We start from the raw sequence: 26,651 nt of genomic DNA, 5'->3' as shown, positions 1-26,651 counted from the left end.
GGCAAGTATAGGTCAGTAATGGCTTTGTAGTAGTCTGTAGGTGAGAGGAGCAAAGTTCTGAATGCTAGGAATGGGAGTACACTTGCTTTTTGAAGCATCTAGTAGTGGTGTGTGTATCTTAGCACAAGTGTGACAAAACTACCGATATTGTTGTTAAGTTGTATGGTGTGCATGTTGGAACCAGAGTTTAGTATAGTGATTGGGAAGGTACATGTCAGTCTGAGGAGAACAAAAACTATGCCTGGGGCACACCAATATTGTGGGGTGAGATGTTCAGAAGTAGAAGAATAGGATTTTAACTATTAACCTCTTCTGTAATATGTTCAGGTTGAATTTTAATAGCAAGGTTAGGGTCCATAAAAAGACCAAGGGTATTTGATTAATTTGGGTATCTATTGTGACAGATGAAGGGGTGCTTCTGTATAATTTTTCATGGATAACAAACAGCTTTGTGACTATTGTAATGACATTTAGTGACAAGTGGCTACTTGATATCCTCTGACAAAGCAGGATAAAATAATTTTGTAACGGTGTTTTATATGTGGTGTTGATAAGTATGACCTGTACAGGATGATATCTTATATAATGTTACATGTTATGGCTAGGTAATGGCTGCTATATCATTAATTAATAGAGAAAAGAGAAGAAGGGCTAATACAGAGCCTTAAAAGTTCCCAGATGTGAATGTCCTTACATCTAAGGTCTGATGTCCTGCTTGTACATTAAGGGTTCTTTGACTTGAGGTAACTCTTAAACCATAATGTTTAGTTTATTTGTTTATTTCTTTCCAGGGATACAACACTGATCAATATGGACCAATTGTAGGCTCAGCCCAGACGATACATATGCTGAAGAGATACATTATATATAATATAACGCTCTTGAAAAGTTATAAGTAATCATGTATATAAAATACAAGCATGCATTGGGAAAGATATACAAAAGAGATGCAAGCAATTTACAGAGATAAACATCCCTCTTGTAAAGTTATAAACAACAGTCACTGGTTTATAAAGTACAACATATATTGGTTTGTACCAAAAAATGGAAGGTTGGATGATTATGGAGTTAAAGGGATTTGGTGAGGAGTACTTAAAATGTCCAAGTATATGATAGGGAAGTAGCTAATATGGTTTAACTGATAATGTAGCTTTGAGGAGTCCACTTATTAGGTAATATATCATAAAATCATGCAGTTGTAGTGGGCTTCTTTTAGTCAGTGGTCCTTAAAATTAATCCAAATGTGGGATTAAGAGATTAGTTCCTTGAGGTTTGTAGGTAGTGATTCACACATTGAAGGACCTAATGAAGGAAAACTGCTTACTGCAATGAAAGTTAGGTTCTAGGTGTATTTAATCTTGAAAACAGGTGAATTATCACTGAAGGACTGCTAAAACTTTATTAAAACAGTTGAGCACTTTCGTCCCAAACCTCAGGACTTCTTCAGAACTTTTACAAACAAATGTTCCACACTATTTAAGTCAAGGCTTACCTGGGCAACAACTCATCAGCCAATCAGAAACCTGTTACCCCTTAAAAAGACATAATACAAAAACCTTGAGAAACAGGGTATAGGTGAGACGTCATCCATTGGGAACATTTTAAAGTTAAAATCATAGATTATATAAATTAAATGTGATGCTAATTTTATTTATTTTATGTAATGTACATGAGTTTAAGTTATAATAGCCCTGATCGTTTAAAAAAAAAATAGAAAAATTCTTTTGTTAGATTTTGTGCGTTTCAATCACTGTTTCTCAATATTTTTGTATTTAGGAAAAAGAATTAATGTTGCAATCAAAACATTTGCAAACATTTACAAAAGAACAAAAATGCATACCAAGAAATGCTTGGTGTCTTTGCTTTGACAGTCACAGATAACTCACACACTTGATCATAGCCCTGCCTTTTGTTGCCAGCTTCTTCTCCCTCTTACTATGATTTTGAACTACTGTAGTTTTCAACATACACTGGTGGCTTGTGTCTCTGGCTGTAAAACGTATTCATTCCCTCCATTTTCTGTTTCTTTTTCTTCCTTCCATATCCTTGTCAATTCTTCTCAATAATCCTTTCTTTTCTCTACCTTAGCAATACTCATCTGATGTTGTCTTTTTCGTCCATTCCTCAACCATTAGGTTTCTTATCTGATTTCAAATCTGACTTCAGCCACTTCTCAGAGATTGGGTGTCCATAGCTCAAGCTCCTTTCCTTATCCATAATCCTCTCATGAAGTAATGTGGGGATGTTCTTCGTTCCACATTGCTGCAGTCCTTACTATTGGGGTAGTCCGCTGTCCAGTCGGCCCGAATACCAGAGTATATGGCTGACGTCGGTCAGGGCGCATTAGACTGACGTCAGTACGTCAGGGTACTAATGCGCATGACCGACGTCATATCCTCAGTCTTTTTTGCCGCATGGTCCGATGCAGAAGCAGTTTTGCGAGTGCAGGTTGGCGTTCTGAAATATTTCCGAAACCGGAGTTTCAGACCGAATCAGAGTTGGCTAAGTACCCCGTTGGGGAACATTTTGGTTTTTTCTTGCCTCAGTATTTAACCGGATGTCAGAAAAAGTGAATAACTGTATTTCTTGTGGGAAACAGATACCTCATAGGGATTACCATACCTTGTGTATACCTTGTTTAGGGCCTGAGCACGACGTTGTTGGATGCCGCTCTTGTGCTAGGTTTAACAAACGCACTATTAAGAGGAGGTTAGACTGTGCCAGGTTAGTGTTTGGGAAGCGTTGCAATTATAAAATGCCGTCGGATGCTCCGCCCGCTTCGTCCAAGAAGCGCAAGGACAAAACAGCGAAGCCTAGGGTTGATGAACCGGCAGTCCCGGACGTCGGTTCTTTAGTAGGCTCAGTGGAGCCAGAGGTTTTGCCAGGAGTTTCTTTGGAGTCTCAGGCAGAGACTTTACTGTTACAGGATGTGCCTTCTCAGGAGGTAGGCCAGGCTGAGGGGGCTTCTCAGGTATCTGTTCTTCCCTCTCTTCCCAAGGTAGTTAGAGCCTCTCCTTCTGTTGCCAAAACTTCTTTGAGAGGTAGGCCAAGTTCAGCTTCAGTGGGGGCTTCTTCTAGCATTTCAGGTTCTGTGCCTAAGAAACATATGCTTAAAATGGCAGAAGATTTGATTACTATGATTAGAGGTTCTATGCCCCCTCCTGATAAGAGGCCTAGGGTGGAACCAGAGTTTGATAGTTTTGAACAGTGTTCAGAGGCTTCTGAGTCTTCTGCGGAAGATTTGCAGGAGTATCCTCCTTATTCTGATTCTGATGTGGATGATTCCACTCCTACAGCTTCTCCTCCTGAGGATTTCTCATTTTCAGAGACTCTGCATTCCATGAGGGAGCACTTTAAATGGGAAGGCCAGGATTACTCTGATTCCAGGAAAAGGCTTAGGGAATTCTTGTTTTGCCCCAGCATAGGCCCTTAGCTATACCTCCTGTGTTGAATGTGGTGGAAGATGTTTTTGCAGAGGCTTCCCTGAACCCTGATTCTTTGCCTCCTGCTCCTGTTAAACCTGATAGGTACTATAGGGTGCCTGAAGCTCATAAGTATCTTTTAAGAGTCCTAGGGCAGACCCGGAAACTGTTTCTCAGGGACCTAAAGGTGTTAAGGCCTCTGTGGTTAAAAACCCTGTTCCCACTGATAAAGAGGCAAGGGCTTTGGATAGATGGGGAAAGAAAGTGTATACTTCTTCCACTTTAGCCATGAGGGCGTTGAATTGTCAGTTTCACATGCTTAAATATCAAAATTATCTCCTTTCACAACTGAAATCTAAGGTGGATGCTTTGGCGGAAGGTATTGAGTGTAAAGAGTTGCTGGATTTAGTTCATGTGTCTGAACAAGTAGGTAAACATTCTTTGCAATGTGGTTTTGATGCTGTACAGGCCTCCTCGAGGGTGGCTGCCACTAGTTCTGTTCTTCGCAGGCATGCCTGGTTGAGGGATCAGAATTTAGCTGAGCATGTTAAGACAAGGATTTTGGATGCTCCTTTACAGTCTGATGTGTTGTTTGGTTCGCCTGTGGAAGCAGTTTTAAAGAAAATGGAGGACAAAGCTAAGTCTATGCAAACTGTTAAAGATTTTTTGCAGGTGCAGCCACCGAAGTTTAGTAGAAATTGGCCTACTAAGGGATGGACTTGCCCTGCTTATGATTCCCAGTCTAGGGGTAGGTCTAGACGTGGTAGGGGCAGAGCTCAAGGTTCTTTTAGGCCTAGAACAGGGAGTTCACCTGCTCAGACTTCTGGTGAGGGCAGGGGTCAGTCCTTTCGTAAACAGACCCAATGACCTGCCTTTTCAGCTGCCAGTAGATTCTCGTCTGGCAGCTCCTTTGGGAGGAAGACTGTCTCTTTTCAAAGGAAATTGGGATTTAATTACTCAAGACAGATGGGTGTTGGATATCATTCACCACGGTTACAGGTTTTATTTCCATACATTGCCCCCTTTCAAAGGCATGCCAGATGTTCCTCCTCCACAAAGGAAAGAGGCTCACAAGCAAATTTCTCTGTTACTCCAAATAGGGGCCATTCAGCCAGTCCCTGTATCAGAAAGGGGCCTAGGATTTTATTCTCGCCTGTTCCTAGTACCAAAGAAGGGGAACACGTGGAGACCAATTTTGGATTTATCTATCCTCAACACTTATCTGGACATTCCCAAGTTCAAAATGTTGACGTTACAACAGCTTTTACCTCTGCTGGGCAAAGATCACTGGATGGTAACTTTAGATCTCAAGGAAGCTTACCTTCATGTGCCTATAAGACTAAGTTGCAGGAAGTATCTGCGTTTCGAGCTGGAAATTCTCATTATCAGTTCTCTGCATTGCCCTTTGGCTTATCTACTGCGCCCAGAGTATTCACAAAGGTTCTGGCTCCAGTGATAGCTTACTTCAGGCTAAAAGGAATTCAAATCTATCCTTACTTGGACGACTGCCTGATTCTGGCTCAAGAAAAGGAAGACCTTCTACAGCATCTGGAATATGTTATAGCAGTGCTAAGATGCCTAGGGTATTCTGTGAACGAAATAAAGTCCAGTCTAGTACCCTCTCAAGACATGTGCTTTCTGGGTGTGAGACTGAATACAGCAGCCCAGATGGCCTTTTTAACCCCGGACAAACAAAAGAGTCTATCACTTTACTTCCATCAACTATCTCATCAGTCCGTGCTGACTGCAAGGACAGTCCTTCAAGCATTAGGGTTCATGGCATCTTGTATTCTGGTACTTCCCAATGCCAAACTGCATATGAGGAAGCTACAATGGTATCTCAAAAATGTATGGACGCAGCACTGCCAGGATTTGGACACTGTCATTCAAATAATACCTTGCCTTCAAAAAGAATTTTTGTGGTGGGCTCAGGAATGTCACCTAAACAAGGGACTCTCTGTGACCCGGCCAGAGGCGAGTCAGATTTTAACGACAGATGCCTCGGACATTGCTTGGGGAGCTCATCTAAATGGAAAGTGGATACAAGACAAGTGGCCTGCCAGACTACAGCATCTACATATCAACATGAAGGAGATGTTAGCAGTCCAGTTTGCATTAATGGCTTTCAAGGAGTTACTTCTTCCAGGGCAGGTGTTGATTCTAACAGACAACACAACTGTCATGTGGTACATCAACAAGCAAGGGGGAACACATTCTTATCCTCTATGCAGGCAAGCAATGATTTTATGGGAGACTGCGCTAAGCTTGCAACTAACTCTTCAGGCAAGGTTTCTGCCAGGAGCACAGAACTCCTTAGCAGATGTGTTAAGCAGACAAATCATGGATCCCCACGAGTGGAAACTGGATCTTCATGTATTTCAGAAATTGACAGTGTCATGGGGAACTCCAGACATAGATCTGTTCGCTTCTCCACTAAACCACCAGCTGCCAAAGTTTTGCACAAAGGGGTTTCATCACACAGCTTGGAAAGTGGATGCTCTGTCTTTCAGTTGGAAAAACCTTCATGTGTATGCCTTTCCACCTCTGCCTCTTCTTCCAAAGGTGCTATTAAAGGTCAGACAAGACAAGCCAAGGATGATTTTGATAGCTCCAGATTGGCCTCGGCAACACTGGTACCCACTACTAAGGAGTCTGGTAAGGAAGCCTCCATGGCCTTTACCTTTGATTCCTCATCTGTTATCTCAGAAGGACGGTCATCTGCTCAATGTCAAGCTTCGCTCTCTTCATCTAACAGCCTGGCATGTTCTGTGTTGAAACACAGCAGGTCTCAACTTCCTCAACAAGTATTAAATGTGATTATGGAAGCTAGAAGACCTAGTACAAGGAAAGTGTACGCAGAAAAGTGGAAGAGATTTTTATTTTGGAGTACAGCAAAGAATTTGGAGATTTCTGAGCCTAATTTGAGTGTGGCTCTTCAATATCTTACAGAGTTATTGGACAAAGGTTTGTCCTTCTCTTCCATTAAGATTCATGCTGCAGCAATTTCAGCTCACTATGATTGTGACCCACCATTGTTTTCGCATCCTTTGTTCAAGCAGTTTCTTAGAGGGGCAAAGAATATAAGACCCCCGTAGAGCTCCTACTCCTGCTTGGGATCTCAATTTTGTGTTGGAAAAACTTACTCTACAACCTTTTGAGCCTGCAGCTACTGCTGAATTGAAATACTTGTCATGGAAGACTGCTTTTCTGTTGGCTATTACTTCTGCAAGAAGGGTGTCTGAGTTGCAGGCCCTTATGGCAGTAGAGCCCTTTTGATTTTCCATAAGGATAGGGTATCATTACGCACTAATCCTTCCTTTATGCCTAAGGTGGTTTCTAGTGTGGCTTTAAACCAAACTATTCATTTGCCTACTTTTTATGCAGACCCCCAAAATAAAGGGGAAAAGATTTTGCACACTTTAGATGTACACAGGCAATTGCGTTATTATTTAAGCAGGACTAAGGATTTTAGGCAGTCTCAGCAGTTGTTTGTTTCTTTTGCTTTGAGTTCGCAGGGCAAGCCTGTGTCAAAACAAACTATTTCTAGGTGGATTGGGTTTTGCATTGCATTTTGTTATTCCCATCATGGCAAGGAGATTCCAGCTGGGATTAGGCCTCATTCCACTAGGGCTACTGCCACTTCAACAGCATTTCTAAGGGGGGTGGCAACTAAGGATATTTTGGAGGCAGCTACTTGGAGTTCAGTGCATACTTTCTCTAAGCATTATCACCTTCCTATATACTCTAAGTCTAGGGCTGGTTTTGCCACAGCTGTTTTGCAAGGCATGTTGTCAGCTCCTACTTCTTTATGATTTGCCAGCCTCCCTTACCTCTGCTTTGGGATTCTACCCAATAGTAAGGACTGCAGCAATGTGGAACGAAGAACATAGTACAGTTTTGTACCTACCATAAATGTAGATGTTCGAGGATCCACATTGCTGCAGTCCAATTTACCCTCCCTCCTTCCCCTCTGTGTTTAGGGGTGGTTGTGTAGGTGAGGTTATATGTTGATATTTTTGTATATATTTTTGTATATCTTGTACATATTTTTGGTGCAGGTATTTTGGGCCTTGTCTTTTTAGGGTCTTCTGACATCTGGGGCAAGAAAAGACTGAGGATATGACGTCGGTCATGCGCATTAGTACCCTGACGTACTGACGTCAGTCTAATGCGCCCTGACCGACGTCAGCCATATACTCTGGTATTCGGGCCGACTGGACAGCGGACTACCCCAATAGTAAGGACTGCAGCAATGTGGATCCTCGAACATCTACATTTATGGTAGGTACAAAACTGTACTTTTTGATGGGATTATGGGTAGGGGGAGGAGTTTGAGCTAAGGATACAAAGTCTGACAATGATTGAAGTCTGATCCAAGACCCAGTGGTTGAGGAAGGACGAAAACACAACACAAATGCATCGTTATGGTGAGTGCATAACTTTTGTTTAATCACTAGCTTAACAGCTACTACTGTGGTCTGAGGGATTTTCTTTAGTATATTTACTCAATTATGCAGAATGAGCTAATGAAATAAATTCAGCATTAACAATGTATACACCATCCTGTGTAATTCAGGTTGTAATTCAAACTGTTAGCCTTTAGAAGAAGTCACTGTTAGGAAGTATGTTAAGTTCAATGTGCTATTACCAAGATTGTCTTAAAAATGTCCTTGCATTTAAAACTAATCACAAACAAGATTTGCATATAAAAATATCACTGGTGTTCATTGCTGAAAAGAATGTTAACTGATTAATTTTTCTTTTTTATTTTTAGGGATTTTGATGCCAGTCTATATGTCTGTGAAGAGGCATTTGGCTTTCTTCCCTTTGACACTTTTAAGAGACTTTCGCATACGCTGCTACTATTTCCTTATGCCCTTATTGTCTTCTTTCTGGCGATAGTTGCTGTAGTTGTTGCTTATAATAATATAAGGTATGAAGAAGATCGAGAAATTAATTACAAAATTCAGTCATTTTTTTAATTTTCTTGTGTGGTGCTTGCCTACTCAACACCATCTTCTGTGTCACAGTGTCCTTCCTTAGTCTTCTTAGCAAGGTGAAGAGTAAATAAGTATATCCTGACATGGTGCTGTTCTTACAGTGTGGGGGGAGGCTGTTCCCATTTGTCCCTACACATGACACACAATGGCATTGATATGATTCATACACATGCATAGTCAGGTGCATATCCTGTTCTGCAGGTAAATCCATCTGTGCTTCTCCTGTACTTTTGTCAGCCTGAGCTAGTGCCTCTCACTTTTTCTGATGGCTATTACCAGGAAAGAAGTCCACCATCCTCCTGCGATGGGTAAGTCAGCATTTATATACAAAAAGTTTGGGTTTGTTTGATTGTTTCAGTACATGTAAATGTCATCATAAGAATGTCTGCTGTAAATACATCTACACACATCTCCTTCCTGGGAAATTGAAGCATGTTGGGTTTACTGTCATCATAACATGTCATAGCACTTTATACATGCAGGGTAGTATATGGTGGGGTACTTTCAGCTTACTGTGCAGGTGAGTAAGATATTCATAATTATGCAAAGGTAGTTTAGGATATGTACCATAAAGATTTCTCTTCTGCTCTTTTAATTTAATTTTATTTATTTGTTGATCAGGTAAGTGGACTGATCCAAGGATCCTTTTTAGTCATGACCTGGGCTGATCAGGCAAAAACACAATACAAACAGGAAAAACAAATTATACTCAAATGCAAAAGTGAAGGTACTGATGATGTTGAATTTAACACGTAATTTTCAAAAAGAAAAATAACATTACAAGTGTGCATAAAATGGAACATTCAGAAGTATTGACAGCAGCAAAACGTAGTGCATAGTATAGTACTTAGAATTATAAGGAAACGAATGATGAGCAAAGCAGGATTTGTAAAGGGCAGTGCAATACAGTGGATCCCCAGTATATGAAGCATTGAGAAGAAAAGTCCTTTCCCCCACCTTTTTTTTTCCTTTCAATTAGCCCCTTCTCTTATTTATACTGTTTACTTGTTTTATCGTTTTCAGTGCCTTCACCCCCTTAAACATTATTTCCTAAAACTAGAGATGAAAGGATGAGTTATTTCCCAGCTCTAGAGATAAAGAATGAGACACAGAAATGTGGATATTAGTGAATGGAGAGGTGATGAGTATATTAAAAAAAATCTTGATATTTATGGTGGGTGAGTCAATGGAAGTATAATCATCCAGTATCTCTGAAGCAAATACATTTGTATTCATCAAGTAAGTGAGAATGGAGTAACTTTTTGAAAGAAATAAGACTGAATATTTTCTTGATGTCTTTGCTTGGCGATTTCCATCAGGCAGAGGCTGTTTTGCAAAAGGATTTTTTATATGGGACATGTGGAGGGAGGTCTAGAGAGAAGATGCGAGTTAAAATTACTTAGGGAATAGGTGGAGTTTTTAACACGCAATTTATTAAGTAGAAGAGGACAGTGTCGTTGGTTAAGAAGTTTATAGGTGAGTGTCTTAAACAGGAATGTAGCCCTGTCACTTACAGGTAGCCATTTTCCTTTGCTAAGAGTGAGACAGTGGAGTTCAAATTTACTGGATTTGGTAAATGAATATGAGAGTTAGATTTTTAGCCTTTTGGGGTTGAGTGATGGTGTTTGACAAGCACTATGTGGGCAATCCATATTCAGGCCTAGGGAAAAATACATTCATGATTATAGCTCGTTGAGCTTCAACAAGAAGATGATGAACGATCCTATAGGATAGTCATAGTTAAACTAACATTTGATGGATTTGGGGTTCAACATAGGTTCATAGAGTCAAAGGATCATAGGAGGTTACTAAGCTATTGGCCCGAAGGCTTCTGTTTGCACGCAAATCTAAGATCAGCACTGGCTGCCCCTGTCTGATAGGGACATGGGTGAAAAATCCCTGGTGTAAATTTACGGTTTCCCATCCAAGTGTCCAGGTTACACTTAAATAGGGTCATTGTTAAGTACTAGACTAGCTGTCTTTACAGACCATTTTAAGCCTAGCCAGATTTCCTTTTGGTGCTTGAATTAACCTAGCCTGTTTTGTATTAGAGTGGCTTTACCCATGACATGGTTAATAATTATGTATTAGTCTTGGTGAGAATAAATGGAATCTTACTGTACATAATTTGTGGGGACCCATGCATGAGATAAAACATTAAGGAGCTGCCTCTGTCCATTAGTACAGCAGAAGGCAGTCCTATGGTAAAATTTCAATTACCTATCCCTAGATCCAAATTGTGCTTGAATAGAGGCAGGATGAGTTTTGTTTTACGTGGCTGGGGACTATGCTGCAGCGCAGTGGTGTCATCTACAAGATGTACCTGTCCCTCCAAACACTTCTTTTGATATAGAACATAAAAACATAAGGAAAAGGATGATGAGCAAAGTAGCATTTGCAAAGGGAAGTGCAATACAGTTGAACCCCAGTACATTTAAAGGGCAGCACAATACAGTTGAGCCCCAAACAGAGGTCACCTCTTAGCAGTCTGTAAGATACTGAATATAGTGACAGGGCTTGAGTTGGCTCAAGTAGGTCATATTGTTTAGGCTTTGTATCCTTTTAGTAAGGCATCTCTTTGGATTTTCCAGTTACATATGCCTAGACCTATACATTCCAAGGGCAGCATTACAGCCAATGATTGGTCTAATTAAGGCTGAGTATCACTCTCTCTCTCTCTATACACACACACGCACACATATATATATATATATATATATATATATATATATATATATGTCCTTTGTTGACTGGTTAGTCCCTCTAGGCTAGCAGACGCTTATCAGGAGAGACCGAAAAGACCGAAGATAGTGTTTATACTACTGGAGGTGATTTGGCCAGGCCATTGAGGAACTTTCCCTTCTCATCGTTGATATGGGTGGGACCCATTTTTCAGGAGAACTTGCTGTTTCCTTTCTAGGCCCTGAGGAGGCCTGGAGAAACAGGAAGATAGATGGAGAGAGGAGAAGTGCTGGATAGCTGAGAGAAATGGAGGAGAAAGCAAATATCGAGACTGTAGAATGTGTGTAGGATTCTGAGGAGATGTTATAGTCGAATCTGTTTTGAGATGAGTCAGCAAATGGCTGATGTATAATTATAACCCTCCTGACTGGAGGGTTGCAGGATGATTTACTTAAAATAAATGGTGATGCAGAGTGAGACAGAAAATGAAGGAGATTTTTCCTGGGGGAACATTATGATGAAAATACAAAAGGATGTTCCAGAAATGATCCTGAGGAATAGTGGTGATTTGGAGAAGAAAACATTTGCGCAGAAAGTTAAATAAGGCAGAAGGGAATAGTAGAAAAGAAGGTAGAGGAAAATGAAAAAAATGTAAGTACGTGGTAAGGATTCAAAATAAAGAAGACAAAAAATGGGCAAGTGTGAAGTGTTTTATAGCTCCTTTGGGTGAAAAGCACATGAGGTAGGAGCATTTATTCTTATTAACAAAGAGACATTTTGTAATATTATATTTGTTATATTTGAGACTATTTTTTCAGTGTAAACATTTTTTGGAGATATGAAAAGAAAGATGCTATCTATGGAATCTTTGTGATAAAAGCATTTAACAGGAAAAAAAAAAAGAAAATTTGTGTACAGTTTCGAACAGAGGTAGAAAGAGACTCTTTCAAGGGACATTTGAAACTTTATGTAAAGAAGTACTGGACATTGTAAAGGATTATCGGCTGGTGGATGGGATTGTAATATTGTCAAAAATAGAGAAAAAATGTATGCCTGTACCAAGCTTGATTAATGTGGAGGGGAATAAAAGTGCTGTAAAATATTGGGGACAGCCCAAAACATTTTTTTGTGGAAAAGGACATTTGATAAGCATCTGTGACAAAAGAAAATGCTATATTTGTGGGAAAAATGGGACATGATGGAAAATAAATTAATTGAAATGCTATAAATGTAACAAAATTTGGCATTTATGGATGGATTATGACAATGAAAATACAAAAGGAAAAAGAGGAGAATTTTTATAAGTAGTAGAAATAGAAGAAAAACTAGAGAAAAAATAATAAAGGACATAGAAGAAGGTTCTGAAATAAACGAAGACATAAATTGGAAGGTAGCAAAAGAAAATAAATTCTGTTGGTAAAAGGATAAACAAAAAAGAATTCAAATAGATAAGTGCAAAAGAAAACAGGAAATGGATGAAAAAGAATATATACAGCTAATGATTGGGGGTTGGTATAATGGTTAATGTATTTGACTCACAGACTCAGGGTACAGTATTTGATTCTCGCCTTTGGGAGGGACATTGCCTAGGCTTAGAATGGCCTATTGAGAAAGCTAGCCTAGTAATTAGCTTTGAATTTATGAAATCTTTAATTTAATGAAAAGGGAAAATTAAACTTTTAAAGTGCTTTCTGTAAATGTGAATAGTATTAAGAATATAGTAAGAAAAATAGGGATTTTGGAGTGGGGTAATACATGTGATGTAGATTATGTAATTACATTAGACACAAGATTTTTAACAAATGAAGAAAGATTGCAAACAGAAAAACTATGGGGAGGAAAGATAATCTGGAATGTGAGAAATGAGAGGTGTTCTGGAATAGCCAAATTCTGTAGAAATACATAAAGATACTAGATGTAACTTTATCAAAAATGGGAAGATTAACCATTGTAGATTTAAAATGGAAGAACAGGTGCATTGAATTATAACATTATATGAGTATATACTAATTGTAAAGAAAGGGAAAGTTTAATCTGATGTTGTTAATCTTCTTTCCATTCATCACTGATGGGTTCGGATCTGAGCCCTGGGATCCGATCCGGCGTTTTTACCAAGCTCATGCCAGCCAAAAAACTCTCGAGCTAAGTCGCTACCTAGAATGCCCTTCTCCCTGTTACCTCAGATCTCGTTTGCTGCATAGCCATAAAGCCGCGTTTCAGCTGAGCTCTCAGCTAAATGAAACCTTTTTCATATCTATGTGAAATATTTTGGATATCTTCATATTTTATTAAGCGATTAGCTTTTCTAGTGTCTTTTCTTCTGTCTGACCTCGTTTTTTCATCTTTACCCGTAGTTACAGTTGGTACACTTTTCAAAGTACCATTGTTGGTACGGCTTTCCTCCCTTACCTTTGTGGTATTCCTTCAATACCATAGTTGGTATTGTTTAACCTATTAGCTGTATTTTATTCAGGTGTTTCCTTTCTTTTCTCTGTCATACCAGTGTATTGTTATATTTGTGACTTTTTCAAACAGAGTTGACTTTGATTATAGTTGGATTATACAGTTGGCCTGTGGTGTTTTTTCTCTATCAAGATGTTGGATAAGAAGGGTACTTCAGGTTTTAAACATTGTACTTCATGTAAGGGCAAGTTACCTAACAATGATTTTCATAATGATTGTGTATACTGTTTGGGAGTGTCTCACCTTTCGGTGAAACCTCCATGTGACATTTGTCAGAGTTTGTCAACGCAGTCTTAATGAGTGCAAAAATAAACTCATTCTGAAAGGGTTACTGAAGTCTCCCTTCTCAGAAGCCATTTCTGTGATGGAGGTCTCATCCCTTCCTTCTAAGGACAAAAAGAGATCCCACTCTGTTCCTTCTTCACCATCGGGTGATCAGGGCAAGCCTGGGAAATCAAAAGTCCCAAAGTTATCTTCAGAGCACAAATCAGCACTTTCGGCTCCGTCTTCTTCGGCTCCGACTATCTCAAACCCATTGATACCGGCATCCATTTCGGCACCAGTCCTGCCTCCGGTACTGATAATAGACCTTACTACGCCTATTTCGACTTCGGCACCTGTGGCCACTTCGGCTCAGGACACACCTTCGACCACGCCATTAGTTTCCATTTTGGAACCAACCATTTCAGCTCCGAGTGCCACTTCAGCACTCAGCATTGTACTGACCTCACTGGATTTGACCTCTTTACTTCAGTTCTCGAAACTAGAGATTTCAATGCCAGCAGACCTTGCACCACAGACCCGATACTCCTCCTCCGTAGATCCATTTCTGGGCCAAGCTTATAGCCCTTCATTGAATGTCCTGACTCCCCATCCGGAGTGTCCACTAGATCCACCAGAAGCCTTTCTGAACATGATGTGGTGCGTCTTGTAGACCAGCTGTTAGCCAGGGGGATTCCCTCACTTTCTAAGACCCATCCACCTGCAGGACTTGGGTTGCCTTATCCACGGACACCATCTTACACTCCTCCTTTGACCATCTCGGTCCCGAAGCCTTCTGCTCCGACATCTTTATTGGAACCCATCACCTCGGCGCCTACGGTGTGTCTCACGCATGCCCAGAGTTTGTCCCTTTGGTCTTCATTTCCCACTGAACCGCTCTTTCCTCAATGTGGGGATTGGGGGACGGGCATGTCGGCTTGGGGTGCGAAGCTACCTCTCTCCTCAGTTCCATCCTTGCAGCCGATAGCCGCATCTACACCAATCCTGCTTGAGGTGCCATCCGTGTGGGTGGGTTCATTGGAGTGGGATGTGAACCCAGTTCTGAGGTTGTCTTTCTCTGTTCTGGGCTCCCATCCCTCTTCGGGTGGGCCTGCCTTCCACACAATGGAGAGGGCTCTTGCTTGTGGCAGCACTCCTTCGATGTCGGAACCTGAGTTTTCATCCCCTCAGCTACAGCTGTCACAGACCACCCCCTCGGGACGTCGGTCAGAGAAGCTGCCTGACACCCCTTTTCAGGGTACCTGTTCTTCTGAGTCCTCCTCAGAGACCCCCACTGAGGAGCCCCCTGGAAAGAAGATGTGCAAGAGGAAGCACATGGACTCACCAGAGGAGTCCTTAACGGAAGACACAAATTACAGTCATGGTGAAGGGTCCTCACGGTCACCTCCTGATGTCTCCTTTGGAGACATCCTGGAAATGTTAAAGCAGAGAGGTGACTGGAAGCCCTCCAACCCTTCATCTGAGGAGTCCTTGTTCCTGCAGGCTTTTCGCGCCCTGCCTTCTACCTCTTGGGTGACCCCACCTGCTGACAAGCTTGTCCAGCTCGTCATGCAGCGTGCTTGGAAGAACCCTGATTCCATTGAGGTGATCCCTCGGAGACCAGACAGAATTCTTTCCCCTCCCAAGGAGAACACACATTGGTCCAAAGGGTTACCAGTTGATGCTATGGTGGTGGTGGGTGACGGCGGCCACGAAAAAGGACTTGGCTGAGGCAAGTCCCAGTGTCCACCTGCCCAACAGGGAGTCCCGGGCAATGGACAGACTTGGGAAGCGTGTTTTTGCATCAGGGACCTTTGCCATATGGTCCCTGAATTATTTGGCACATTTTACGAGGCTCCAGAGGGACTTGATCTCTGAACTCTCTGGGACGTTCACAGGACGAGGTCAGGGACAAAGTGGCCTCGCAGCTTGCAACCCTGGAATCAATATCCAACTCGTCCATGAGGTTGCTGTCACATACAACCAAAGGGGTGGCTAGAGCAGTGGGTTTGGGCATTGTTATGAGGTGTTATGCCTGGATGCGCATTTGTGACCTTGCAGACCCCTTCAGGTCTTCCTTTCTGAATGCTCCCATTGAAGCTTCATCCCTTTTTGGCTCCAAAGTGAAGGACAAGCTAGCCAGGTGCGAGCAAGATGGGAAGACCCTGTCTGCTGTAAGCCTACGGTTTTCCAAGCCTCAACGTACCTTCTCCAGGAATCTGAGGAGTGGAAAGATGTGGCATAAGAAATCTCAGGGTCCCTTCTGTGCCACACGTGGTGATGATACTCCTAGTGGCAGAGGGGGGCAACAATTCTGGAAGATGCCCCTATAGAGGCAGAGGGGGTCCTCGTAATCAGGGCTCCAGGGTTTCCTTCCCTGGACAGCCTTATCAGCACTCCTGAAGAGCAGCCCAATTGCTTACCTCTGGAAGCAGTCAGGGGTCGTTTCTCTCTGCACCAAGCTGCCTGGCAATCCATCACCACCAATCGTTGGGTGCAGAGCATTATCACCAGAGGTTACACCATTCCCCTTTCTTGTCAGCTAAATTTCCCAAGAAAACTTCCAAACGTTCCACCCACTCAAAGGGAAGAAGCAGCTTCAGAGATTATAAAGCTGTCTCAAAAAAGAGTCATCCAACCAGTCCCACCCGATCAGAGTGGATCTGGATTTTACTCGAGATTCTTTTTGGTGACAAATAAGACAGGGGACAGGAGACCCATTTTGGATCTCAGCAGCTTAAACAAGTCTGTCACTCAAACCAAATTCCGAATGGTCATAGTTCAGTCCATTCTCCCCTTTTTAAGAGAAGGTGATTGGATGTGATCTATAGATCTCCGGGATGCATATTACCACATCAAGATGGACAAATGCTCCAGGAGTCTGCTTCTCTTCCAGCTAGGAACCCGTCATTATCAATTCTGTGTCCTGCCGTTCAGTCTCTCTACAGCCCCAGGAGTGTTCACGAAATGCATGGCAGTGGTAACGGCTCACTTGAGACTAAAAGGATTCTGGGTGTTTCCATATCTGGATGACTGGCTCCTTACCACCCCCACCAAGCATCTTCTGGTAACAGCACTACATTATACTCTGTCTCTAGCAAAATTGTTGGGAATAACAATACATTGGGAGAAATCAAACCTTGTCCCTACACAACAAATAAAGTTAATTGGAGCAGTGTTCAATACTCAGACCTGTCTGGTATCACTCCCAATTCACAGACTACATTGATTGAGGCTTTAACTCTGGGTGATACTCTCACAAACATCAGTTTCAGCAAGGGAAGTTCTTCAGGCCCTAGGTTCTATGGCAGCGTCAATCCCAATAATGCCTCTAGCAAAGCTACACATGCGGAGTCTGCAATGGCTCCTTCTGTGTCAGTGGTTCCCAAACTATCACCCCCTCATTTACCAGATTCGAATAACCAACTCATGCAAACAGGACTTGCTTTGGTGGATGATGCCAGACTTAGAACTTTGGAGTCATCCAATTCACCCTCCTCATCCCACAGCCATTGTGATCACAGATGCTTCCCTAATCGGGTGGGGGGCCATTTCCAGGGAAAGACTGTCCAAGGCACATGGTCCACCTCAGAGGCCCACCTGCATATCAGTCTTTTGGAACTGAAAGCTGTGCTGTTAGCATTGCAGGCCTTCCATTCAGCTCTCCGTTCCGAGACAACTGCAGTTCAATCAGACAATATGTCAGTGGTCTGGTATATCAACAAGCTAGAAGGAACCAAGTCCTATCCCCTATGTCAAGAAGCCATGAGAATTTGGCAGTGGGCGAGACTTCCAACCGCTTTTTAATAGCAATGCATATCCCAGGGAGCTCCAATGTGATTGCGGACATGCTGAGCAGATGCATCCTCATGCCTCACGAGTGGTCCCTCAACCCCAAGGTGGCATCAGCAATCTTCATCCACTGGGACCAGCCCTGCTGCGATCTTTTCACCTCCCCATTAACACCAAGTACAGCAGCTATTTCGCTTTACTTCCCTCAGAAGGGGAGTCACAGAGAGGACGCTTTGATCCACAATTAGCCCACGGGACTTCTTTACACTTATCCTCCCATCCCTCTGATCCCACAATTTCTAAAGAAAGCTGTTTGGCTGAGATGCAAGGTGATCCTCATAGTCTCATTCTGGCCTTGACAAGTTTGGTTCCCCTTCCTTCGGCCTCACCTAGTATACCCGGCTTGGATTCTGGACCCTCTACCAGATCTGATTACTCACCCCCAAGGGTTGAATCATCCAAATATGTCCAGTCTCAAGCTGACATCTTGGTTTCTCCATTTCCACTAGTAGCCAGGCAGGCTAATCTCTCCTCGCCTATTCGAGTCATCATTCTGGACTCTCGTAAACCATCCACCAGAAGACTATACCGGGATAAATGGAAAAGATTCTCCATCTGGTCCAAGGATACATGCTAGACCTGTATTCGGCTCCAGTTACTGGAGTGCTTCAATACTTGGCTAGGTTTTTTGATAATGGAGCCTCTACTTCTGCCGTATGTGTACATCTAGTGGCAATTTCCTCAGTGGTATCGATGGCATCCCTCTTATCTCTCTATGCATTTGCAAGGCCTTCCTCAAAGGGACTTCTCATATCAGGCCTCCTGTCAGACAGCCCGTGGAACCATGGAACCTCACTGTAGTCCTTCAGTCTTTGACTCAGAAACCTTTTGAACCTGTTACGAAGTGTGACCTAAAGTTTTTGTCTTGGAAATCCTTGTTCCTTGTAGCCATCACATCTGCCAGAAGAGTTTTGAGCTGCAGGCATTGTGTATCAAGAGGCGCTGTCCGGTCTTTCATAAAGACAGAGTATCACTTCAGACGAATCCATCCTTTCTCCCCAAAGTTGGTTCTGAATTCTCCATAAACCAGACCATTGACCTACCAGTGTTCTTTCCGAATTTTGCCAATAGAGGAGAGTACTGCCTTAACTCTTTAGACTTATATAGACAACTGAGATTTTTATCTAGGCAGGACCAAACCGATCTGTAATTCTGAACAGTTTTTCATCTCCTGTTCTGGACCCGGAATGGGCGAGGCTGTTTCCAAGGTTACCTTATCAAAATTGCTATGGGACTGCATACATTTCATCTATTCCCTCAGTAATGAATCTATACCAAAGGTTAAAGCACACTCCACTAGATCTTTGGCAACATCTGTAGTTTTCCATTCTAGGACTTCCATGGATGACATCTGTGCAGCAGCTACTTGGGCGAAGCCTTGTACCTTTATCAATTATTACAAATTGGACCTGGTCTCCAGAGGGAGAGCTGGCTTTGGCTCAATGGTATTCAGGGATGTTCTTCCATAAGGGCCGCCCATGGACCTCAAGGTAGTTTAGGATTCTGTCCCATCAGTGATAAATGGGAAAGAAGATTAACAACATCAGATAAAGAAGTTATGTCTTTAACAACACAGATGTTATCATCTTTCATTCATCACTTCCCACCCTCCTTCCCCCTCTGAAGGCTCCTGGAGGATGATTTGGGTCTAAGTGGTGCCCTAGGGTAGTTGCCCAGAAGTGGCCTCGGCTTTACTTCCTTTTCTCTAGCAAACTCGATCTGAGGTAGCAGGGAGAAGGGCATTCTGGGTAGAGACTTAACTAGAGAGTTTTTTGGCTGGTGTGAGCTTGGTAAAAAGGCCAACTCTGTTCCGAGGGCTCAGAACCAAACCCATCAGTGATGAATGAAAAGATGAACAACACAGATGGAATGTTATGGTAAGGCATAATTTCTTTTTTCATAAGATTATAGACTAGGCAATTATAAATATGAATATTATAATAACAGGAGGTTTTAACTGTGATTTAAGAGAGAAGCATAAAAAGAAAGGAAATTATATAAGAAAAATGTTAGAAGTTGTAAGATGTAGTAATTTAAAATGTTTGTACAAAAATTCATAGGCTTATCAAAGGGAGATATATAAAACTGAAATAGATATTATTATAGTATCAGAAAGTGTGGTTATAGGAGATGGGGAGGTAGTTGAGTTTTTTTTCTGACCATCTTGCAGTGTGGCTAGAGATAAAGGAAAACAAGGTATATGTAAAAAATAGGCAAAGTAATAAAAAGGATAAACAAGAAAGCTGCAGCGCAGTGGTAGCAGCTGCATGAATAAAGAAAAAGTTTAGTAATACAGTTATGAAGAGATCATGTTACTTTGAGAAAACTTGGTCTGAATGGTGGATGATACAAGGAAAATATAATAATATATTTTTTTTTTACTTTGGCAATATGATGTAAGAAAAGTAGATAAAGAAAGATTTAGAACATAACAATAGAAAATACTTTGAAAAGAAAAAGAATTATATGAAAGAAGTCAAGAAAAAATCTTTGTTATATAAGCAAATATATTAAAAAAAAAAGAGAGAGAAATATCTAGTTACTTAACCAGATTAGTAAAGGAAGATGGTAGTGCAATAAAAGAAATAAAAAAATGTAAAAGGCGAAACATAAGTAACTCTGAATAGTATAGTACAATATGTACAAGAAATCTTTATAGAAAAAAGAAGAAAGTGAGAAAAAAAAGTGAACAGAAAGAGAATAAAGAGTTGGAAAAGGAGATTTCTTTAAATGAGCTAGATAATAGATAGATGGAATGTTATGGTAAGGCATAATTTCTTTTTTCATAAGATTATAGACTAGGCAAATAATTATGTAGTAGAATACTTAAATTCAAATGAAAGAAGAAAGGTGGACAATTAAAAAAAACTGGACCGATAGTACTGATTAATTATGATTATAAGATTTTTATGAAAAAAATACAAACACGGTTTGAAAGGGCCTCACAGAAATGGATAACTGGTGCCAGAGCCATGGCCTGAAGTTAAACGCCAAAAAATGCATAGTCATACCCTTCGGGAAAAACAAGGTTACCCCTAGCTACCATATAGGTGGCAATCCACTGAGCACAGAAAAAGTCATCAGAGATCTGGGGACCCAGGTTGACAGTAGCCTTTCGTTTGACACTCATGTTGCTAAAGTAGTTAGGAAAACCTTCTATATCACCCACCTGATCATGAAGGGATTCACATCTAGATCAAGGGAGGTCATCGTCCCCCTGTACTCATCACTCATTAGACCTATGATTGAGTACAATGCCCGTTCGAATGTATCTGACCAGACACCTGCTGCAGCTTGAAAGGCCCCAAAAGTTCCTCACCAAAAGGATAAAGGGTCTCAAAATATGTCTTATGCTGCCCGACTGAAAGAACTCCAGCTCTATTCAGTCTCATACCGCTTGCTCAGAGGTGACCTGTGCCTGACATATAAGGCCATGTCAAACCCAGATTTGATGAATATGCTTCACCTCAAAAATCTAGATCCCTCAGAACCACAAGGGCGGAGACTTAAACCTTGACACGGTTATAAATAGAACGTGCTGGAGGGACAGATTCATCACCCAGAGACTCCCTATGCTGTGGAACAAAATCCCGGTACATGTGAGGCAGAGCACCTCTCTGGCCTTGTTCAAGAGGAATCTTGACCAATGGATGGGAGATTGCAGATATACCCCAGGGATTACTTCAGTGTCACTGCTTGACAGAGGCACAGCAAAATGATAGGCATAGTTTTTATTCAAACTAAAGGGGTGGCGAAAGCCACATAACTATGGGCTAGGCTTATAAATGCCCTTGGGCAGATAGCCTAGTATGAACCTATGAACCTATAAAGTATTAGGACAAATAAATATAGATTTGGGTGCAAGACCAGATGGAGTTGGGTATGAAGTATATAAAAAAATTAAGGGATGGGCAAAAGTGTTTTTAAAGATTTTGAATAAATGATCAAATGAAGGTTTTATATGTAAATAATTATGTAGTAGAATACTTAAATTCAAATGAAAGAAGAAAGGTGGACAATTAAAAAAAACTGGACCGATAGCACTGATTAATTATGATTATAAGATTTTTATGAAAAAAATACAAACACGGTTTGAAACTAAACTGGAACATATTATGGAAGATAGTATATATAGTATAAAGGGTTGTCAATAATTATTAGTGATAGAGAAATTGTGGATGATATGAATAGAAAAGGAAGTGAAAATCATGATAGAACTTAGTAAGGCATTTGATACAACTGAACATTAACTATTTTGGGTAATAGTGAAATAATATAAGTGAGAATGTTAGGAAATTATGTATGTCTGCATAAAGTAATAAAGTAAAAAAAAAAACAAAAAAAAAAACAAACTTGCAAATGGCTGGTTAAGCCAAGAGGTACATATGAAGAGTGGTGTAGAACAGGGATATCCAAATAGGTGTATACTCTTTGCATTAGTTATGAATGTTAGTCTGTGAAATAAATCATAAAATAAAGGAGACGGTGGGTATATAACACCTGAAGGGTTAAGAATTCCATTTCTCAACATACGCAGATGGCATAATTGCAAAAAACAAAATTTGGATAAAAGTAATTTGCACGAGTGTCTAAAGGTGATAGGGGATGGTTTTAAATAAAGAGAAAAGTAAAGGTTTAGTTGATGATGTAGTAAAGATGGTGGGTATATATTTTACAATTAATTAAATTTCTGTGTTACATATAACATTTGGGAATAAAGATGCAAGTAGAATTCAATGGGGAAAAATAAAAGAAATAAAGCAAACCTGTCTTTTCTAGGGAACATATAAATTGTTCAGAAAAAGGTCTTGCTTGATAAAATCAGTACTGATGGGAAAATAGCATAGTTAGCAAGTGTGTTTATGTTGCCAACAGTATTTGAAAAGGAATTATTGCATATATTTTTTTCATTTATAGGATGATAGCAAATTACTAGGCTATCTACCCAGAGGTCATTTTAAACCTAACCATTTCATCTTAATATAATGCCATAAGAAATGCTAGTCAGTACCCCGGTAAGAATTTATGGTGCCCCATCCACTTGTCCAACTTCCTGTTGAACAGTGTTATGGAGATGCTCTCTTTCACATGAATTGGTAGCCTGTTCCCAAGATGAGGCAGTCACTGTGAGATAAATCTGTCCTCCAGCATGTCCTATTTAAGTTACAGACCATTTTTAGGTCCCTTGAATGGGTAGCCATAGTCCCATTTGATTTATGGATATACAATAAGTTCATTAGGTTTGGGTCTTGGACTGCTCTGTAGGCCAGGCATAAGTCTCCCCTAAGAAGTCTATACAATATTGAGTATAGTGACAGCGACTTTAGTTGGTCTGTGTAAGGCACATGCTGGAGTCCCTTGATCTTCTTTGTTAGAAACCTCTGAGGTCTCTCTAATTGCTATACTTGCTTAGTTACGGTACATGCCAAACAGGGCATTGTACTCCATTATGGGCCAGATAAGTGCCAAGTATAGGAGGGTTATAAATTCTTTTGCTCTTGAGGCGATGCCTTTACTAATCAAGTGTGCAAAGCAGAAAGCTTTCTTTACTACAGTAGACACATGGTGGTTGAAGTTAAGGTCGCAATCAACATGTGACCCCCAGTCCCTTACCACTTCATGGGTACTTAGTGTATTGCTGATCTGATATTTTGAGGGGACATTGTGCTGAAGGGAATGATGATGCATTTCTTTGCATTCAATTTGAGACCATGACTAATACACCATTTGTTTGTCTTCATGAGTCCCTCCTGGAGTATACCAGCATAATTTGGAGATTCAATCATTATCTTCCTTCGACTGTTCCCGTTAGGGGTCGCCACAGCAGATCATCTGTTTCCATTTCTTCCTGTCCTCTGCATCTTGCTCTGTCACACCAACCGCCTGCATGTCCTCACTCATCACATCCATAAACCTTATCTTAGGCCTTCCTCTTTTCCTCTTACCTGGCAACTCCATCCTTCGCATCCTTTTCCCAATGTACCCAGCATCCCTCCTCAGCACATGTCCAAACCAACGCGATCTCGCCTCTCTTGCTTTGTCTCCAAACTGTCCAACCTGAGCTGACCCTCTAATATACAGATTCCTAATCCTGTTCATCCTAGTCACACCCAGTGTGAATCTTAACATCTTTAACTCTGCCACATCCAGCTCTGACTCCTGCCTTTTTGTCAGTGCCACCGTCTCCAACCCATATAACATAGCTGGTCTCACTCCCCTCTTGTAGACCTTCCCTTTCACTCTTACTGGTACCCGTCTGTCACAAATCACTCCTAACACTCTTCTCCGCCCATTCCACCCTGCCTGTACTCTCTTCTTCACCTGTCTTCCACACTAACCATTACTCTAAACTGTTGATCCCAAGTACTTAAACTCATCCACCTTTACCAACTCTACTCCCTGCATCCTCACCATTCCTCTACCCTTCCTCTCATTTACACACACATATTCTGTCTTAGCCCTGCTGACCTTCATTCCTCTCGTCTCTAGAGCATATCTCCAACTCTCCAGGGTCTTCTCAACCTGGTCCCTACTCTCACTACAGATCACAATGTCATCTGCAAACATCATAGTCCACGGGGCCTCCTGTCTGATCTCATCTGTCAACTTGTCCATCACCACTGCAAATAAGAAAGGGCTCAGAGCTGATCCTTGATGTAATCCCACCTCCACCTTAAATGTATCTGTCACTCCCACCGCAGTCCTCACCACTGTCACACTACCCTCGTACATATCCTGTACCACTTTCACATACTTCTCTGCCACTCCCGACTTCCTCATACAATACCACAACTCTTCTCTAGGCACCCTGTCATATGCTTTCTCTAAGTCCACAAAGACACAATGCAACTCCTTCTGACCTTCTCTGTATTTCTCCAACAACACTCTCAGAACAAACATTGCATCTGTAGTGCTCTTTCCTGGCATGAAACCATGCTGCTGATCACTAATCATCACCTCCCTTCTTAACCTAGCTTCCACTACTCTTTCCCATAACTTCAAGCTGTGACTGATCAATTTTATTCCTCTGTAGTTACTGCAGCTCTGCACATCACCCTTATTCTTAAAGATAGGTACCAAAACAGTTTTTCTGCACTCCTCAGGCATCCTCTGACTTTCCAAAATTTTATTAAACAATCTGGTTAAAAATTCCACTGCCATTTCTCCTAAGCACCCCCATGCTTTCACTGGTATGTCATCTGGGCCAACAGCCTTTCCATTCTTCATCCTTTTCATAGCTGTCCTTACTTCCTCCTTGCTAATCTGTTTTGCTTCCTGATTCACTATCCCCACATCATTTAACCTTCTCTCTCTCTCATTCTCTTCGTTCATCAGCCCCTCAAAGTACTCTTTCCATCTACTCAACACACTCTCCTCGCTTGTGAGTACGTTTCCCTCACTATCCTTTATCACCCTTACCTGCTGCACATCTTTCCCAGCTCTGTCCCTCTGTCTAGCCAATCAGTACAGGTCCTTTTCTCCCTCTTTAGTATCCAGTCTCTCATACAACTCTTCATATGCCTTATTCTTAGCCTTTGCCACCTCTGTCTTTGGCATGCGCCTAATCTCCTTATACTCATGTCTACTTTCTTCATCTCTTTGACACTCCCACTTCTTCGCAGACTCTTCCTCTGTATACTCTCCAGTACTTCCTCATTCCACCACCAGAATCTTCATGTCCTCCTTCCTCTGTCCAGATGTCATACCAAGCACCTTTCTAGCAGTCTCCCTCACTAGCTCTGCTGTAGTTACCCAGCTATTCGGTAAGTCTTCACTGCCTCCCAGTGCCTGTCTTAACTCTTCCTTGAACTTCAATGATTGCACCTAATTTGCAGTTGTCTGCAAACTTGGTAAGCCACGACCCCTTAGTTTTGACTGACCTTCTGAGAAGTTTATACCAAACAGTAGGGGGCCCAGCACTGACCCCTGTGGCACCCCACTGGTGATAGGTTTGCTGGTTGATGTGCAGTCACCCACTTGGATAGTGTGTGTCTGGTTTGTGAGCTAGTTGGCAACCCATCTTACAGCGAAGGGGTTTACATTCAGTTTGCTAAGTTTATCGATAATGCCTGAATGTGGGATTGTGTCAAAAGCCTTTGCCAGGTCGAGGTATGCTGTGTGCACAGATTTGCCCTCGTCAGTAGCCTTGGTCACATTTTTGAAGAAATCCACCAGATTTAATGGACAGGATCTGCCCTTCATGAAGCCAAATTGGGTAGGATCCAGGGTTTGGAGGTCACCTATATCTTTATTTATGAGGTCTATAATGATATGCTCCATGGCCTTACAGATGAGACTGGTCAACATTATGGGTCTGTAATCTCCCCAGGTCTATTACTACGTCACCTTTGTGGAGGGGAATAACTGTTGCGGTTCTCCATTCCACAGGAACAAAACCTGTGGTTAGGCTATGATTGAAAAGAGGATATAGTGGTGATGCTAGTTCATGTTTTATCCTGTTTAGAAGACAGCCTGGGATGTCATCTGGTCCTATAGAGGCTGTGGTTTTTGCCTTGGACAAAGGTTTAAGGACCTGCTCTTCAGATATATAGTGTGTGGGGGAGTTTGGGAGACGGTTTGTTGTAGGTTAGGAGGGGATAAGGGAGTAAAGTTTTCACCAAACCTATCCACTAGCAAGTTTACTATCTCTGTAGGGTCATTTTGTGTGATACAGTTTACCACTAGTTCTGCACATGTTTGGGTCCTACCCTTTAGGTTACATACATAGCTGTAAAGGCCTTATGGTTATCCTTGGCTGTACTTACTAAGTTTCTCTCAAAGGAGCCCTTGAAGGATTTGACAAGCTGTCTTATTTGCCTGTTGAGGCTGAGGAGGGTACTTTTCCATTGTTGGGGCCTTGCCTTTGTTTTTGTGGACAGCAACCTTTGGTGTCTATTGTAAAGTTTGTTGATGCTGGATGGCCACCATGGCAGCTTGTTTTTACTTGGGGCTCTGGCTTTCATTTTTTCGG

The 26,651-nt window shown here is 41.6% G+C and overlaps 1 protein-coding gene across 3 annotated transcripts in view; it reads left to right on the top strand.

The window, feature by feature from the left end:
* The window catches only part of DPY19L3 (dpy-19 like C-mannosyltransferase 3), a 1,004,768-nt gene that overhangs the window by 699,612 nt on the left and 278,505 nt on the right, over nt 1–26,651 (top strand). For all 3 annotated transcript variants that reach the window (XM_044081679.1, XM_044081680.1, XR_006366062.1), the window contains exon 12: nt 8,197–8,355. In XM_044081679.1, coding sequence (XP_043937614.1) covers nt 8,197–8,355 — 159 coding nt within the window. The remainder of the gene's footprint in view (nt 1–8,196; nt 8,356–26,651) is intronic.

This window comes from Protopterus annectens, chromosome 8.part1, assembly GCF_019279795.1.
Source record: "Protopterus annectens isolate FY-2018-M chromosome 8.part1, PAN1.0, whole genome shotgun sequence".
Taxonomy (NCBI): Eukaryota; Metazoa; Chordata; order Ceratodontiformes; family Protopteridae; genus Protopterus; species Protopterus annectens.
This window is presented reverse-complemented; position numbering and strand designations above follow the sequence as displayed.